This window comes from Carassius gibelio, chromosome B7 (genome assembly GCF_023724105.1).
Source record: "Carassius gibelio isolate Cgi1373 ecotype wild population from Czech Republic chromosome B7, carGib1.2-hapl.c, whole genome shotgun sequence".
Taxonomy (NCBI): domain Eukaryota; kingdom Metazoa; phylum Chordata; class Actinopteri; order Cypriniformes; family Cyprinidae; genus Carassius; species Carassius gibelio.
This window is the reverse complement of record NC_068402.1, coordinates 28,068,230-28,081,746: the sequence shown is the minus strand read 5'-3', so window position 1 is coordinate 28,081,746 and position 13,517 is coordinate 28,068,230. Positions and strand designations below refer to the sequence as shown.

Below are 13,517 nucleotides of genomic sequence, written 5' to 3'. Positions count from 1 at the left end.
CTTTAGAAGCCTTTCAAGTGTGTGTTTATTTCACAAACCCCTTTGTCTCTCTCTTCTTCACTCTCCGGATCTATAAAACATCTTTCAGGCTGTTTAAATGTGTGAGTGCTTTGTTCGGTGGAGAGGTCAGTAAACGAGTCTAAAAGGCCCTTAAAATCTCTCTCAGGATAAACTGATGAAGTCAAGATAGTAAAGCGGAATCCAAGAGCATAATTTGTAAAATGGAAGCAAATGCATGTTCACAATTTATTTTTAAACAATTAAAATGCTGTAATGTTTCAGGAAATGTGATGGGGGTAGACTGTATAAAAACAGGGGTGTACCTTATTCATGGAAGGTGTCTAGTGAGAAAGCGAAGGCGGGGTCTGTGTTCTGTGGAAGACAGCACTGATCAACTGCATTAGTCTACTTCACATCACAACACATGAGCAGGAACGCTTGATGATACACAGGGCTGGATGAACTTAACTATCCATTTTATTTTGATTTTTTTTCTATGTTTCTTTACACATCTCAAACTTGTTTACCATTTTGTCTTGAACATATACCAATGAAATCAGATAAAAGGATGCATTTTAATGTAGAGTGCAGATCTCTGGCATTATGGCAGATCAAATGTTGGTGTTCTTTCACCTGCAAGAGATGAAGAGAAATTCATTTGGATAGAAATATTTCTATAGGCTATAGCGAAGGACACTGAGAAGCCATCAGAAACAATAAGCAGACATGGAGACATTTACGATTCACGATATGCTCATCAATTCCACTGATATTTATAAAATATTATGTGGACTGGGAATCGGGAATTTGTCGGAGTGCAAAAATGACAATAACGCCACGTCCGAGCCAAAAGGTAAAGAACATCTTTCTTTTATGCTCATATTAAGCACTGAACAAATGTTAAATTAACATTTTGTATTTAAGCAAAAAAAATAATTTAGCATCACTGAATCAGCTTTTACCAACAAAACATTTTTGATGAGCTATGTCTGTTAAAATTGTTCTTTAAGGTAACAGTTACAGGTTACCACATTTTACAATGTGCATTTGTCCTGAAAAGTTGTGAACGAGTCTAGACAGGTCTTGTAAAACTTTGCATATCTGAGTAAAAGTTCACTTTAGTTCGCTTGTTTAATCTGGTCAAATAAAACTCCCTTTCTCTCAGACATGAACCAGACGGTGCGGATCGTGCTGTATGTGCTCATCTTCCTCCTGAGCTTCGTAGGAAACAGCCTGATCATCACGGTGCTGCTGCGGAACCGGCGCATGCGGACGGTAACGAACCTGTTCCTGCTGTCTCTGGCCGTCAGCGATCTGATGCTGTGCGTCTTCTGCATGCCCTTCACTCTCATCCCGAACCTCATGAAGAACTTCATCTTCGGCACCGGCATGTGTAAAGTGGCCACGTACTTCATGGGTGAGTCCGTTTCAGATTTATAGTTCACACTTCACTTTAGAAGAGCTCCGTGTTTGACAAGAGTTCGTTCTCACTTTGTGTCCATACTCCATACCGTACAAAATTTAGATAACCCGAATTTCTGGGGGGAAAAAATTATATATATAAAATATTTTTGCAGAAAATTTGAGTATCAAGATACATAGTATAGAAATGTTTGCATAACACTGATTGATCTTACAAGCTTCTTTATGCCCTAAAAAGGGCATCTGATCACATTGATTGCGAGAGGCAGACTATAAAAGGTCTCCTAACCAAAGGATACCTAATGTTCCAGCTACTTTTTTTTCTTGCATTTGGTTAAAAAAAAAAAAAAAAAAGTGGCTTTAGAGATTCATTTTTATTCGTTAAGGGGCTAAAAGCATAGACCACGAAACACAGTGAAGCTTGCACTGGGTACTAAAATGCATTTCCTATTGTATTATAAGCCTCAATCATATTGGCAAGACCACAGCTTTTTTTTTCACATTACATTGCAAGTCCATTTGGCAACATCCATTGTGAATTCATATTTATGACTTGTTGAAAACTATTTCTAGCCAGATTGGTTGCACACTTCCAGATGCTGCATATGTGCCGTGTAAACAATACAGACAACAGCACTGCCCGATATCTCTGTATTTGATGCATCAGCATGTTTTATGTGATTGTTTTGTGCTGTTCTGTAATACTTGTTCATGATAAAGCTGACTTCATTTACGTACCCTGTTGTTATTACCGTGTGGGTATGTCAGCATTCATAAGCAATCAAGCGCTGTTGATTATTCAGAGGAGGGCTGGAGCTGGGCTCTAACTTGGTGTAAAGTGTGCAGTGTTCCGCCGTTAAAGTGCCAGCAGCCATTAACTTTATTAACAGTTCATGCCATTGTTATCACAGTTAGTTTGTTATGAAGTTTGCATGTCTGATTCCATTTTTGTGTTTACTGTTGTTTACAGAGGCATACCTTCTTAGAATCATAATACTTTAACAAGGCCAGATTTATTTCTGTATGTGCAACTGAGCTCTGTGCGTCCTAACACACAGGTATCTCGGTGAGTGTCTCCACATTCAACCTCGTGGCCATCTCTCTGGAGCGCTACAGTGCCATCTGCAACCCCTTTAAGTCCCGCACATGGCAGACGAAGTCCCATGCCGCAAAAGTCATCACAGCCACTTGGGCCGTGTCTTTTCTGCTCATGCTGCCTTATCCGATAGGCAGCACCCTGGTGCCTTTCATACGCAGTAACAACAGCACAGGCAACATGTGCCGCTTGGTTTGGCCCAGTGATGTCATGCAGGCCTGGTAAGATTTATTAGGACTGTGTTTTTTATTTAGAATTTTGAAGATAAGGAGTTTAAAGGAATAAGGAGCAGAATATAAATTCTGTCATCGTTTACCCTCATGTTACCTGTATACTGTTATGTTTTCGGCAGCAGTTATTTACACTAACTGTAAAAAAAAAAGCTCAATGTTATTTCTACTGAGTGTAAATAGTGCTAGATACTGTTTGCACCGTGTATAAGTGCAAATAGTGATAGATGCTAATCACACAATGAAGTGTAAATAGAAGTAATACACTGTTTGTATTAAAGGCAAAACTTCTGAGCAGTGGTGGACTTCTGAGCAGTTACGGGAAAATTACCTTTGCTAACAGGATTATTTGCACTCCTCTTTTCTGTGGAACACAAAAGGAAAAATGTTGAGAAATCATCATGCTTCAGTGTTTGTTGGTGCATGTTAATGCTGAAATACACTACACGGCTTTTAAAATCTGAGAGGCATCATACACTTGCCGATGAAAAATCAGGCTGTAATATTCGAAACAACTAAGGATCACACTGCACACTTGTCCAGGAATATGCATGCACATGACAAATGGAAACAAGCTGTTTTCAAATAAATTCAAAGTAGCAAACATGTTCATAGTTTAAAACTTAAAAACTAAATCTGGGCCCATCGTACACTATGCGATTTTTTATTAAATCTGTTAACTTTCGGCAAGAAGCGTCAACTCCTCCAGACTGCAAATAATGGCCAAAATCTAGGAAAAAAGTCATATAGCCTTCAAGCTTCACTATGAAAGCGATCCTATCAATGCACTATAATCCAGTGAAACTACAAAGCTACCCAGCATTTAGATTTTTTTTTATTTTTTTATAAAAAATGCTGTGAAAACAGACACAAATATCATGATGAAATCTTGCAGTTGCCAGCAGCATAAACAAAACCTCTATGTGACTGACTTTATGTAACTGAAGTTATGACCACTTGTAAAGAAAAGAATTAGATGACAAACTTGTAAGACTTGGCCTTATATGCAGCTCTTACTTTCAAACCAGGTCTGACTTTGCAACTGACCTCTCTGCTTTTTTTTTTTTTTTTAGGTATGTTTTTCTTTTGCTGATACTCTTTCTGGTGCCTGGGATCATAATGATGACGGCTTATGGCCTCACCTCACTCGAACTCTACAGGGGGATCAAATTTGAAATGGCTAACAGGAAGTCAAACAAAGGTACAGGAAAATATCATAGACTTACTGGCCTTTATACTTCAGATGAGGACACTTTATATAAAAGCCTTTTACATAAAGCTGTTTAGTCATGATGACAATTTGTAGGACAAGCCAGAATGCCCTTCAGCTGGAGTTAGAAATATCGTAATTATGCGTTCCGAGCACATGAGAGACCAAGCAAAGTCAATGCAAGTTTATTTATGTAGCACATTTCACACACAATGGTAATTCAAAGTGCTTTATATAAAAGGAATTTAAAATAATCTTTAAAAAATCACTGTATTTAGGTCCTAGGCCATGGAGTGATTTATAAACAAGTAAAAGTACTTTAAAATTGATCTTAAATATAACTTGAAGCCAGTGTATGTCCCTGTAAAGTATGACCTGAACCATCTGAGGACCATCCCAGAAAGCTATATAAACTTTCATGTTTATATATTGTTTTACCATGTATAAATAAATATAAAAATCTATTTATTAATAATTTTAAATTCAGATGTAGTTTGGGTTTACTGATCACTATATATACACTCTTAAAAATAAAGGTGCTTCACGATACCATAGAAGAAACTTTTTGTCTAAATGGTTCCATAAAGAACCTTTAATTCTTTGTGGCGAAAGAAGGTTCTTCAGATAATAAAATGGTAAGAAAGAGATGGTTCTTTAAAGAACCTTTGACTGAATAGTTCTTTGTGGAACCAAAAATGGTCTTTCTATGGCATCGCTGTGAAGAACCTTTTTTTAAAGGGTTAGTTCACCCAAAAATTAAAAAAACACAAATGAAGATATTTTTGATGGAATCTGAGAGCTGTCTGACCCTGCATAGACAGCAATGTAACTGAAATGTTCTCAAGTTCAGAAATGTAGCAAGGAGATCTGTAAAATAATCCGTGTGACGTCAGTGGTTCATCCGCGGTTATACGAATGTATGAGAATACTTTTTGTGCGCAAAAAAAAAAAAACTTTATTTAAAATGTGTCTCCTCAGCATCACCCTGTAAACAGCATATGTTATTCGGTGTCAGCTGCGTCATGCTGCGAAACAGCGTATCCTATCCGGCGTTATCCGGCTGTTCTTGTAGTTTCATATATATGCGGATGAACCACTGATGTCACATTGATTATTTTACCAATCCCTTTGCAACGTTTCTGGACTTGGGAACATTGCAGTTGCATCGCTGTCTATGCAGGGTCAGACAACTCTCAGATTTCATCAAAAATATCTTAATTTGTGTTCCAAAGATGAACAAAGGTCTTACTGGTTTGAAACAACATGAGGGTGAGTCATTAATGACAGAATTTTCATTTTTGGGTGAACTAACCCTTTAAGCACCTTTATTCTTAAGAGTGTAGTTCTATTGTTGTGTATGCGAAAATCAGAGATAATGTTTTATTCTCACTTTGTTCACTAGAGAAGGAATACGGCACACCCAATCTGAAAAATGGTGACGGTGATGGCTGTTACCTCCAACCCTCCAAGAGAAAGCGTCCCGAACCCGTGACGCCGGGCTTCACAAGCCCCAAATCCAAACTGAGAAGGGTTTGCAGCAATAGCCCCACAGCAAACCTCATGGCCAAGAAACGGGTCATCCGCATGCTGCTGGTGATCGTGGGGCTGTTCTTCCTTTGCTGGACGCCGATCTTCGTGGTTAACGCCTGGCGAGCCTTTGACAGACGTTCAGCCGATCGTCTCCTCTCAGGAGCGCCGATATCCTTCATCCACCTGCTGTCCTACACCTCGGCCTGCGTCAACCCCATCGTCTACTGTTTTATGAACAAACGCTTCAGACAGGGCGTGCTGGCCACATTCAGCTGCTGTAGGGATGATGTGGATGAAGTGAGCAGGAGCAGCACCCGGCGTAGCGCCAGAGGAGCTGGAGGGCTGGGAACGCTGTTTGGTGGGAGCGGAAAGGCGGACGCTAACACGCAAAGCTCAGGAACGCTCACAAGGCTTACTGACACCAGTATCCGTGGCTCAGCACAAGCATAACTGATGCTCATTTAACCCTGACATTTTCAGTATAGGAACCCAGCAACAAGTAAAGTGTATAGAACAGTGTCAAAATACTTCAAAGCTTTGCAATGTTTAGTAAAATGACTGCTAACGGAAAAGAGAGACTGCACTGGTGATAAATGAGAGCGCAAGCATGCAGACAATGACTGCCAATAGCACTGAAATCCTGATAGGACCCAGTGTTTAATTTTAGTAGGTCGCTGTTAAATAAACAGCAGAACCAAATGGAGCAAGACTGTGGCCTCCAGTCCTCATCACAGCTATGACTTACAAACTTACAGAGACTTTATAAGCCTGGCTCACCTAGAAGAGAGAGAGAGAGGAGAGGAAAGCATTTGATTTTCTTGGTATTTTATTTTTGTGTATGTCACTGTCAAAGCAATCGTCCAGATGTTTTGAGAACATTTTAATATTGCTTTAAATACACTACCATTCAAAAGACTGGTTGTTGAGGTTGAGAAGATTTTTTTATATTTTTGAAAGAAGCCTCTTATGCTCACCAATGCTGCATTTATTTAATTAAAAATGCAGTAAAACAGTAAAATGTGAAATATTAGTTATAACTTATATACAACTTTTATTAACATTTGAAATAAAAGCTCCATATTTTAATGTGTTTTAAAAAACACAAAGTAGTATTACTCCTGTTTTCAGTGTCACATGATCCTTCAGAAATCATTCTGTATGCTTATGTTGTAATTTTGTTATTTTCTGCTTAATCTTTTTTTTTTTTTTCTTAAAACCTATATATATTATTTTCAGAATTCTTTGATGATTAGGAAGGTCAACAGAATACAATTAATTTGAAAAATATATATATATATAGTAGAAATTAGGGCTGCAAGATTATGACAAAAGTCATAATTGTCAATTATTCCCTTGAAATTGTAATTGCCATTATTAATTACGATTATTACAATTTACATTGAATGATGTTTATACCATTGTTTGATGAAACTGCATGCCATATTTTTATTTAAAAATAACAAAAAAAACTCTGTGCTTTTCTATAGTATTAAGCCTCAAATATGAATGGTATTATCATGTTATACTAAAACAAAAACAATGGGAAAAACCCTTAAGATAACATTTAGAAATAATAATAATAAAAAAAAACATATCTTAAGCATGCAGAATAACATAAGTGGACTTTGAACGAGTAATTGCCACTTTAAACGATTACGTAATTGTGCCCTCCATAATTGTGCAGCTCTAGTAGAAATGTCACTTTTTCAATGTAATGCATCCCTGCTTAATAAAAATATGATTATTATTATTTTTTTTTCAAATCTAAAAATCTTAATCACCCCAAATGTTTGAATGGTAGTGTAAGTATCTGACAGCTGAGGTCAGTTCTGAGTGAATGTTTGACCTATGTTTGATATTTTGTTTGTCACATCTGCTTTAGTAAGAACTACACAGTCAGTTCTGTTTGATAAATATATGACACACATACTTCAATCCACTTTGGATTCTTTGCTTATAACCTGATAAACATGTGAATAGGTGTAAACTGTGTACGAAATGTACCAACTGGTACTTGTGTAATGTCCATATGTTGATGTGTAGCATTAAGCGCTTTCTTCTAGGAAAGCACACAGTGATGTCTTTATCTTGTGTGTTGGTTCAGCCGCACTGTTTGTACATAGAGTCTGTCCTTATCACTGCATGAGACTTTTCACACCTGTTGTGCACTTCAAAGAACCCACTCAAGGCTGCTTCTGACATCTGGGCTATTTTCACCAGGACACGTAGTCATTTTGTTTGTAATATTTGTATATGCCAAACTCACATTTTGTTTTCATTGAGATGAAGTTGACAGCATATTCATAAAATGTTGTATAGGATGTTGTAGCCTAATGCTGTTGAGATGACGCACGTCCAAATGCTCTCTAACACTGACTGTATGTCTGTAATAATACTGACATTGACACATTAAACTGTGTAAAGTCTGAATCCACTGTCTGAAGTCTATCCAGAAGATTTAACCACCCCAAAAGAAGAAAACGTTTCAAACCCATGAGGAGATTCACATTCGTATGCCAGTTCATATATCATCTAATGCATTCATATTTTAGGACTGCATTGTATGAAATGCAACCTGATGATTTTCTCGTTTTGTTTTACAGTGTGTGGTGGAGGCACCTGGTGAACAGTTAATGTGATAAGAATTTTTATGGGGAGAAACCCCCTCGAAACGCAATTGGGCTAGTTTTGATTGGATTCGAGCAGAATTCAATGGGTTTTGTTGTGGAAACCTGGCAACCCCGATCTCATGTATTAGCCATCAAGTCTGCGAAACAACATAAAACATGGAATGACTCAATAAAAACATTTGGGTGGCTAAATGGAAATATAGTTGGCTGACTATTTGGGCACACCGACAAACAGAAATTCTTTCCAATGCATTTGAGCAACCTAAATAAAATGGGGCGTAAAATAATAATAATAAAAAAAATGTTTTGGCAAGCATAAAAGTTAGCAAAAAGCCTGTTCAGGGTCTTTTAAGAAGTTGCAGTATTACAAAAGGAATATACAAGAGATTTCGATTTTTTTTATGCCAATATTGCAGTTTTATTATTTAATGACATGTGGAACTGAGCAGGTGCAATATGTACAAAATCAAACAAACAGACAAACGAAACAGAACTAATGTTTTTTGTTGTTTTTTTCTGCCCCCTTGTTTCACATTAGGGCACATGATCCTAACATCAGCGGCCCGTTAAGGACTGAGATTGCTACCATACTGATACCTTGAATATTATAACCAGAACAGACCAAGAAGGAGAAAGGAAAGAGGGAGCAATAAAAAAAAGCAACACTGACAAAGGGGAAGTGAAAGGTTCAGAAGGGTAAGGACAAACTGCACATGTAAAGCCTAGCACAGAGCATCAAATCAGGCACAGCAGGATTGCTTTACATGAAAAATGACCGTTGCACTCTGTAAACAACTAATCTAGACAAATCTGGTTTTCTCTAAGTGCAAAACCAGCAGAGAGGGTCAATTACCGAACTAAAACCGTCCTAAAGGCATAAGAACTTGATACACAGTACAACACACCAAAACTCTCCAGATGAGAAAACAGAAAAAGCGATATAAGCATTTGATTACACATTTATGTCCAAAAGGCAAAACAAAACAAAAAATTATGACCAATTAACTTTTTATGGAAGTATGGAACTAGAAAGTGTTTGTCTACATTTTCCCATCCTCTTTTTTTTTTTTTTCAAGAACTACCGAGATATCTCTTAAAAGCTGCCTCTCGTGCCATGTTTGATAAGCAGACAGTGCATGAAAATGTAAGTATAAGACATTTGGCATATCATCTATACATTGATCAGAGCTCATTAAGCACAAAATAAGGAGTTTTTGGAAGAGCAAAGTTATTGAAGAAATATAAAACAACAGATAAATGACACTAGCTGACTGATTTTTAAAGAAGAAAAAAAGCGAAACAAGTTGTTCACTCGGATTGCCATTAAATGTGTTTTTAAGGCTTGGTGCGTGTCCTCTACATACATGCCTCAGATGTTAAGTTCAAAACATTTCAGAGTCAAGCTCTGCAGCTGATTTTTATAACTGTTAACAAATTTATGGATTTTGTTTGAATGCATCCTTATGTAATTTCAATTCGGGTCAGAACAAATCCTTCATTCTAAAGCTCAACACCTTCAAAAAAAATCCAAAAATAAACATGTAAACAGATAAAAAAAACAGCAAGATTGTCAGTCGGTTTGTTCAGAGAGCAACATAATGCACTTTAGCAGAACACCACAGTAAGTGAGGGGCAGAACTGAGCAAATCCACAATGTAAACACAAATTGGAACAGATGCAGCAATCAGAGTGACGGAGTGCTTCAGAAATGTTGATCTATTGTGCTACGCTAATGATAAAGTCACACTGGATTAACAGCCTGAATTAATCGCTTTCTTTCGTTTGTGTAGGAATTGTTTCAATGATGTTGTATCATTGGCTTAAAGCACTTGTTTTTCTTTTTGGGGTCATGAAGCTATACAAATCAAGGGTAGAGAAATGCAATACCACATTACATGGTAAGCTCTGACAATGACAATCACTAAAATAAAATAAAAACATCAAATATTAGAAATTAAATGGACTGCTTAACGTGGGCATAGTTACAGTTTAACATGAACAAACGAAAAATAGCATTAAAAAATTGCATCCATGCTTTTGCCCAGTGCCATCTTCCTCCAAATGGAAGTGTGCGCTTACATGATACTGAATTGTAAGAATATGATCAAATGGAAGAATTCTGGGAAACCGAGCGCAAGAGCTTCAGGTTAAATCACCTCATGGAAGATTTTTGCAAGGAGGCCATCCAAGAAAGAGAGATGATGCTGTTGAAGATGGGGAAAAGAAAGCTAGTGGAGGCAACAAGTGAACTTTTTTTTTTTTTGCTTTTTTTTTTGCAGAAACATTCAAGTTACAGTTTTTTCCCAAAATATACTACATTATAGGCCTACAATGCTGGAGTATTGCCTTGTTTGACGGGTCGCCTACTTGTACTACACTACAGATTTCTCAAGCAAGGAAGACAGTGGAGGAGCCACGCCAATCTAGACATCTACCAAAAAGTTGTCTGATTAAATTAGTACGAAGTGTAAAAGAAAGTAAAGATGACTCTACTTCATGAGCACATATGCGGCGGATCAGGCTGGTGAAAAATCAGTGGCTATTTCCACAGACCAAGACACAAAAAGTGACCTATACAGTATTGCTGTATGCTTTGAGACACTTACTTAAAGGCCATTTACTTCCACGTTTCTAGTCCCATGATGTCCTTTTATTAGCCAGACAATAACATAGAAGATAAGGACAAACGCGGACACTAAACACCCAACCGTTTCGACGAGAAACACCAAGGACATAACTGAGTTAAGAACCACAGACACACACACACACAGAGACACACACAAAAATAATAAAAAAAAATGGCTGATTGGTTCGACTTTTTCTTTCTTTTTTTGTTTTTCTTTTTTACAAACGGACGCATAAAATTCAAAAGTTAAATTACTGTACATAAAAAAAAGAAAGTCACAAAACACTATTAGTGCTGGTTGATGAGTTCATTACAGCTAGTTTTTTTTATTTTTATTATTATTAATTTTTTTTGTCATTAATACTAGCCTACTAGTTGGTGAGACACCAAGGCCACGATAAACACATCAATGACCAACGGAGTAAAGCTTCCTACTTTTGGTGTGCGAGAGGCCACAGATCCCGACATACTCTTCAAATATTCCAAAAACAGAGACAACAATGCAATATTATATCTTTGGGTATGTTCGTATCTCTTACACATTTAGATCTTCTAAATCCAAACGAAAGTTTAAGGGAGTTGAAATATTCAAAATTGCATGTAAAATGTTCAAAATGCAAGGCTTGGTTCCTCGGGTCCCGTTTGTACACCTCCTTTTGAAGGAGTGAACTAAACGGGGAACCTTTGTTCCAGTAAGGCCACATCTAATAGTAGAGCACGTCTCCGAATCGTCCACCTTTGAGACCGTTTCGAATTTGAGCAAAATGCAGATGGATGCTTCGGAAGACAAACAACTGTATTTGAGCAAGGAAGCAGTATAAAACGGCACTAAAACTGTAGGAGTCTAAACTCATGTCCGTCTACAGCGATCTTTCTGACATTGATATGTGAGATCCTAACTGTGCTCTAGGACAAATGAACTACACTATGGCTACCGTATCGAAGAGACACGTTTGCATCTAAAGCCTCTATTTTCTGGTTTCTAAATTCCCAAATAAGACAGAAAGACGGCATTGTTCCTTTAGTAGTGAGATCTAGACACATCGATGAAATGCTTAAAGGAAGCGTAGCGCATATCGTAATGCAGGCAAGGCAGAGGCATTGCTTAAAGCTCTTCTCTTTTTAAAGACTTCATAAAAAAACGAAGGATAAAAAAACAGGCCCTCTGAGTTTCTTCCAAATGGAAAATGAAAACGACTACAGCGAATGGAAAACAAAACAATGGCTTTACAAAATACAAAGTATCAAAACTGAAGAAGTCTAGACGGACAGATGTATACGAAAGTAGCTATGTACAGAAAAAGCTCAGAGGACAGGAATAGAACCTATTTGGTAACAAAAGCGCACTATAATGTTTGATATAAAAAAGTATGGAGAAAAGAGAAAAAAAAAAAAAGTACCTTTACTAAAGCTTATACAATATCCGTGGTCCATAAAAACTGTCATCTCACAATTTCAATGTGACCCTTTTCCTAAGAGCTTCGCCGTCCCAGGCTATGATACATCTCACCCAATCGGAAGGAAGAAACCTAAGAGACTGAACATCGTTTTCAGTCGACGCGTTTTGTACACGGCTGATGTGTCAATGCTATGGTCTGGTCTCCATGTCTTCCGTGCTGGTGTTTCCTCTCAGGCATTGTCTATTGCTAGCACCAGACCGGCTCCTTAGAGAAAACAACAAGAGGCCACAGGAGAACCGCTCTCAAAAATTTTGCCTTTTTCACCCATCTCTCCCTTGTTTTTCATCTCTGGGATTTGAAGTTGAAATTCGATATGCAGCACTTTGCAGTCTGTTGAATTTGTTTCACGTCTAGCACACATTGTGAGTTTGTGAGCGCCGCTGCGTGTGTTATAACACCACGGCCGCGGCTGCATTAGAGGACGACGCTGTGACCGCGTTTGACGTGCTGTTGGGACCGTAGGGTGCCGTTTCTCCGTTCCCTCCCGCGCTGTTGCCGGTCGTGGAGAGCAAGCTGGTGTTGCCCGTTCGGAGGATGGCGCCGGCCGCGCTGCAGTGTGGACGGGGACCGGGTTCAGGTGTGTATGTGAACGTGAGCGTCGTGGAATAGATGATCCCGTCGCTGCGCACCAGCGTTACAGGGACCTGCACCGGCTGCCGCACCCACCGCCAGCCCTCACGGAACGCCGAGATGTCTGGGACGACGCACAGCATGCTCTCGCCACACCTTCAGAGGAAATATCATGTCTATTAATACTTCAGTCTGTCACTGCCTGCGATATGTTTAACTGGCAGCAGTAATAAAAGTATATCTTATCCTTCTTTGACAATACGTGTGGGGTCTTGTTCACTTCCGTTTTACTAGACAGAGGCACTTCACCCAACTTATGTCCTGTCAAAGCTTAACATGTCATTTACTGCGGCATTTAACAGCTTTAGAAGGATTTAGGACTCCCTTGTGAAAATATAGTGCACTTGAATGTACTTCATTCTGAAGGGTTTTTTTATGTACTTTAGTTTGCAGATTATATAATATTAATTTCAAGGACTGTTTCTTAACACAGCACAGAACACTTTTTGAAAAGTGTCAAGGTATTACAAGATTTATTTCAGTTTACTATAAACACTTGTCCGTACATTCTCTTTAACCATATTTCAAAGACAATAAAATAAATTTTGATATATGAAAGATATACTTAACTGGGTCAAAGGCACTTTACAAATTCATCTAATTGCATTTAATATAAATGTCAACTATAATACATTTTAATTCAATTGCAATTGATACATTATATGTTGACACTAATATTTGAG

The 13,517-nt window shown here is 38.0% G+C and overlaps 2 protein-coding genes across 2 annotated transcripts in view; one reads left to right on the top strand and one right to left on the bottom strand.

Annotated features, from left to right (window-relative positions):
• The first annotated feature begins 297 nt into the window (after positions 1–297).
• cckar (cholecystokinin A receptor) lies at positions 298–7,918 on the top strand. Its single transcript, XM_052560612.1, has 5 exons — positions 298–853; positions 1,166–1,417; positions 2,481–2,739; positions 3,822–3,949; positions 5,361–7,918. The coding sequence occupies exons 1-5, from the start codon at positions 727–729 to the stop codon at positions 5,936–5,938; spliced, it is 1,344 nt and encodes a 447-aa protein (XP_052416572.1). The 5' UTR covers positions 298–726; the 3' UTR covers positions 5,939–7,918.
• A 587-nt stretch (positions 7,919–8,505) lies between these two features.
• rbpjb (recombination signal binding protein for immunoglobulin kappa J region b) overlaps positions 8,506–13,517 on the bottom strand; it is a 49,960-nt gene continuing 44,948 nt past the window's right edge. The window contains exon 11 of the mRNA XM_052560608.1: positions 8,506–12,930. Coding sequence (XP_052416568.1) covers positions 12,594–12,930 — 337 coding nt within the window. The 3' untranslated portion in view covers positions 8,506–12,593. The remainder of the gene's footprint in view (positions 12,931–13,517) is intronic.

Coding starts and splice junctions, on each gene's coding strand:
- cckar (XM_052560612.1), top strand. CDS start 727: ATGGAGACATTTACGATTCACGATATGCTCATCAATTCCACTGATATT. Junction 854..1,165: donor CGCCACGTCCGAGCCAAAAG/GTAAAGAACATC, acceptor CCTTTCTCTCAG/ACATGAACCAGACGGTGCGG. Junction 1,418..2,480: donor AGTGGCCACGTACTTCATGG/GTGAGTCCGTTT, acceptor CCTAACACACAG/GTATCTCGGTGAGTGTCTCC.